The sequence below is a fragment of the Sinocyclocheilus rhinocerous genome, unplaced genomic scaffold (genome assembly GCF_001515625.1).
Source record: "Sinocyclocheilus rhinocerous isolate Xijiao unplaced genomic scaffold, SAMN03320098_v1.1 scaffold200, whole genome shotgun sequence".
Taxonomy (NCBI): Eukaryota; Metazoa; Chordata; class Actinopteri; order Cypriniformes; family Cyprinidae; genus Sinocyclocheilus; species Sinocyclocheilus rhinocerous.
The window spans coordinates 696,257-701,130 of NW_015641014.1; the positions used below are offsets into that span (position 1 = coordinate 696,257).

Below are 4,874 nucleotides of genomic sequence, written 5' to 3' on the forward strand. Positions count from 1 at the left end.
AAATCTAACTATCGCCCGCTCCACCCCACGGTCTCCCTCCCCTCCCACACGCAGGCGCCCAGTGTGCGGGCCTCTTCAGCGCCTCCTTCCCCAACCTGAGAGACCTATCACGAGTTCCCCGCAAAAAGCTTTCCTCGCTCAGGAATCGGTCTTCTCAAACCGGTATGTCCCAAACACACACACACACACACACACACATAGGGTCATAATGTACCTCAGCCACCTTGGACCTGAAGATTCAAATTATCACAAACGTCCCAGGAAACAATTCTTCTGAATAATGTCTAGATATTCCCATTTTACTTCATTCAGTGTGACAAATAATGTTGAATAGCATTCAATATTCCTACTTCCATCCTAGTGGCTGTTTTTCAACATACTTCATACTTGACATTTTAGTCTAGCCTTCAAAGACATCCCAAATCAAGCCACAATATTTTAATAATATGCTAAATAATATATATTAAAGATTACATTAAACTACATATTCTTTTCAATTGTTGTATTACCCTGGTATTTTTTACTTTATGCCCTAAAAAAAAAATATATGTATATATAAACTCAAATTAAATGATCTGTTCTAAAACATTTCTGAATTAAAATTCATCTGTGTCGTATGCCAGGCATCCGACTAATGGTATGTTTGGAGTTTTTGAGTGTGTGTTTTTTGTTGACCCTCTCCTGCATGCCCTCTGCTGCTGCTAGTCTTCGTAATTTAGCACCGTTTGTGATGTCTGTTTCATTTATTTCATGAATCAGGAAGGCTTTTCTTCACCTTTTTCATTTAGATTCACAAGACACACCCATCTTAATTCATTTCTCCTTCTGATTGGCTTGCTGCATGGGTTGTGTACCGAATATATCACTCTGGATATATTGCTTTTTGTGTGGAAAAACGTGTGAACACCTTTCATGTTGATCCACTTGATTCAGAAATGGTTAACCCTTCCACCACATGGCATATGCATTACTTTAAATGCGTCAAAGTAGACTTCTTCATTGCAAAAGAAATCATAGTCTTAATCAATATTAAATAATTAATAATTATATAAATATTTATTTGAGGAAAAACTGCATGATATTAAGACTCTTCAGAGAATTTGTTTTTTTTTTTGTTTTATTTATTTATTTATTTATTACTAGAATTAAAAGCATACAAAAATTATTTCAGCCATGGCAACATTTTTTCATTTCAATTTATTTTAGTTTGATATACTAAAATAAATAATAATAAAAAAATATATTGACTATATAGAATAAAAACTATATATATATATATATATATATATATAAAAAATAAAAATAATAATAATAATTTTTGCAGTGTTTAAATATAGTTATTGTAATATATTAAAGCACTTTTGCCAGTGGGGATAATGGATACACTTCACACTTTGCATGATGGTCATAGATGCTAATGGGGTGAGGGTTAACATCTGTTTTTACTTGAATCATTATCTTGATTGAAATGAAATTTATGAGAATGATGTGCGTTTTTATTTGAACAAACTTGTTCATGTATGCAGGACTTTATATTTGCATGATCTTATTGATTGTTTCTATACATCTTGTTAAGTAGAAGCTGAAATGTGTCAGAGCTTCAATTAGTATTTACCAAGTGTTTGACTTTCTTACATTTTGAGACTTTTGAGAGACATTTAAGATTATCATTATATTCACATTCACAAGTTTTCCTCATGAAGCAAGTCTGTTGCTGAGGGACTGAACCCTTATAAAATGATGCAGATGTTTAGCACAAGGCTTTGTCGAATGTGGGCGTCCCTGTAGGGATTTGAGCTCAGACGGGTTTTGGTGAGGTTGAAGTGTTTTTCTCCACACAGTACAGCCTAGGGAAGAGCTGAAATGATCGAACTCTGCTTATTTCATTTGACACTTTAACACAGCTTGAGGGAAACTCATTTTTGCCACGAGTCTAAAAACCCTTCAGACAGGCTAACTATGTGTTTCCTATCAACATGTGTCGGTCATTTTTCCAGCCATTAAGCATATTTGTCAAGACCAAGGAAGATTTACGTGCTATTATATACTGGTTAGATAATATTGTGTATTATGCAGTATTATATGTATGCTCTTTAAAGGGTCATATGATGCTATTTTAAAGATCATTATTTTGTGTATTTGGTGTAACAGAAAATGTTGACATGCTTTAATGTTAAAAAAACACATTATTTTTCAAATACTGTACATTATTGTAGGTCCTCTATGCCCCGTCTCTCTCAAACGCTTCATTTTCTACAAAGTCCCTCCCGACAAGCACAGTGTGCTCTGATTGACCAGCTGACTCAGTGCATTGTGATTGGCTGAACACCGCAAGCACGTGTCGGAAATGTAACGCCCCTTACCATAATCACCAGCTTCATCTTTCAAAATAAATTGCATATAACAGAAGTGCATGGAAAAAATTGCTTCAGTGCAGGATTATTGCTGCTTGTTACAGCTGACTTTGTTTGAATGACTCACTATGTTATGAAACTTCAGGAGTGTTTGCATGCACTGTGAAACCTAATCTATTCAAATGTTTCATTCAAATACAAATAGCATAATTTGAACGTTAGTTGATATTGCAAAGAGCTTTGCTCAATCGTTAGGCTCTGTTCGGAGAGTTCGCTTCGTACAGGGACTCTAATTGCACTCTAGTTGCCTCTGAAAATAGTTGTAGGTCCTGACAAAACCAAAAACATTAATTTCAGCTCATTAATTGTATGTTGCTGAGTCACTGGCAAAAACATCTCAGCAGGGGTTGAGGCAGTGGATCCTCATTGCTGTGTGCTGCAGTGGCCTCTCCTTCCTCCTCCTCCTCCATCTCTGTCATCCCTTTGTTCCCCCTCAACCTGCAGTGTTTAGTTCTCTCCCGAATTCCTGAAGCCTTCGCTTCCCTACGGCCCACACCATCCCTCCTCCATCTCTGCCACATCTTTGCTTACCTCATCCCTCTCCCTCCTGTCCTCCTACTCTCTCTCCTCTTCCTCCTGTTACTCAATATTTTCCTCCTGTTACTCGGTGGATTTGAATTATTCTGCTTATGAATCTGACTCAATAATTAACTTTATAATTAACAAACAAAACAATAATGACACAGTTTATGATTTTATTAAATTGAAACATTTTTATTCATAAAATTATCACAAATTTGAAATAAAGGGTACTTTTAAAAAGTATCACTATCTTCTATTCTCCATTTTCCCAAAATTCCAGTTTTTTAAATAGTAGTAATATTAAATAAATGTATACGTGTACTTATTTATTACAAATTTGTAATACTTTTTTAAATTAACACTACTCTTTACCTCCTTCTCCTCTGCTTTCCCAGAATTGCTGTGCCTGGACTTTAAAAAAATTACATTACAACTTTTATTTAGTTATTTTTCGTATATAAATTTTATATTTTTGTATATAAATTACAAATGTGACCCTGGACCACAAAGGGTCAATTTTTCGAAATTGAGATTTATACATCATCTGAAAGCTGAATAAATAAGCTTACCATTGATGTATGATTTGTTAGGACAATATTTGGCCGAGATACAACTATTTGAAAATCTGGGGCTGCAAAAAAAAATCAAAATATTGCCTTTAAAGTTGTCCAAATGAAGTTCTTAGCAATGCATATTACTAAACAAAAATTAAGTTTTAATATATTTACCGTAGGAAACTAAAAAAAAAAAAATTAATGGAACATGATCTTTACTTAATATCCTAACGATTTTTGGCATAAAAGAAAAATCAATAATTTTGACCCATACAATGTATTTTTGGCTATTGCTACAAATATACCCCAGCGACTTGAGACTGGTTTTGTGCTCCAGTGTCACAAATAAGAAAGGAATAGTACTAAAAACTGTCATTACTGTTTCCTTTCCATCTTTTTCTCTGTCTTCCCAGAATTGCTGTCCCTGGACATTTGATATCCCTCTCTGTTGCTAACCTTCACCTCTTGCATCCATTCAGTCCTTTTTGTCCTCATCATTCTCTCTCTCCTGTAGCGCTCTTAAATGAGCATCAGGTGGTAAAGCTGTTAGCTGGGCTCCACCACCTACACCGCTGCTCCTACCACCTCCGCCTGCTCCTTGCTGGCCAGAAACCCCCAGAATGCCTCTCTGGTCAGCACTCTTGTTACTTGCTCAGTCCTTCCCCTGCTTCATGTCTTACTACCTCATTTTTGATGTACACGTGCAAAGTGTGTGATGCTTCAGCTTATGCCAAAGTGTTACAGTTATCTGCTCTGCTCTTTTATCTGACTTTTCTTCATTCTTCACTCAGTGGCCTTTCTTTCTGCTATATAACATCTCATAACCTCTGTTCCTCTTTTCTTACCGCATGCCTGTACATATGGCTTGGTGAATGTGAAGATTACTTGCTTATGTTGACGTCTACATAGAGTAAGTATAATACTCTTGCAGCTTTTTACATGTTTATTAGAGTAACTTGATTGACGAAACGTTACTATTTCCCAAGACAGAAAAATTATCCACAAGAGGCCTGTAGTTACATTTATTTTACCACCATTATTGAGTGTTCTCATGCTTTGTGCTCTAATACTCTCTTAACCATGGTAAAATCAATGTAACGATCAAATCAGTGACCTCCAGTGGCATATTGCTTTTAAAAACTGTAGAAACCAAATTACTGATGTTCAATATAAAATTTTATTTCAAATAATTGCTGTTCTTTTGAACTCTCTCTTCATTGAAGAATACTGAAAAAAATGTATCATGGTTTCCAAAAAAATATTAAGCAGCACAACTGTTTTCAACATAACAATAATAATAATAATAATAAATTAATTAATATAAAATAAAATAAATTATATATTAAAATACAGAATATAAAGATACAGAAAACATATATATATA

At 34.7% G+C, this 4,874-nt stretch overlaps 1 protein-coding gene across 1 annotated transcript in view; it reads left to right on the forward strand.

Annotated features, from left to right (window-relative positions):
* The window catches only part of LOC107753644 (inositol hexakisphosphate and diphosphoinositol-pentakisphosphate kinase 1-like), a 35,648-nt gene that overhangs the window by 25,318 nt on the left and 5,456 nt on the right, over positions 1–4,874 (forward strand). The window contains exons 24-25 of the mRNA XM_016569853.1: positions 55–202; positions 3,865–4,121. Of these exons, the coding sequence (XP_016425339.1) occupies positions 55–202; positions 3,865–4,121 (405 nt within the window). The remainder of the gene's footprint in view (positions 1–54; positions 203–3,864; positions 4,122–4,874) is intronic.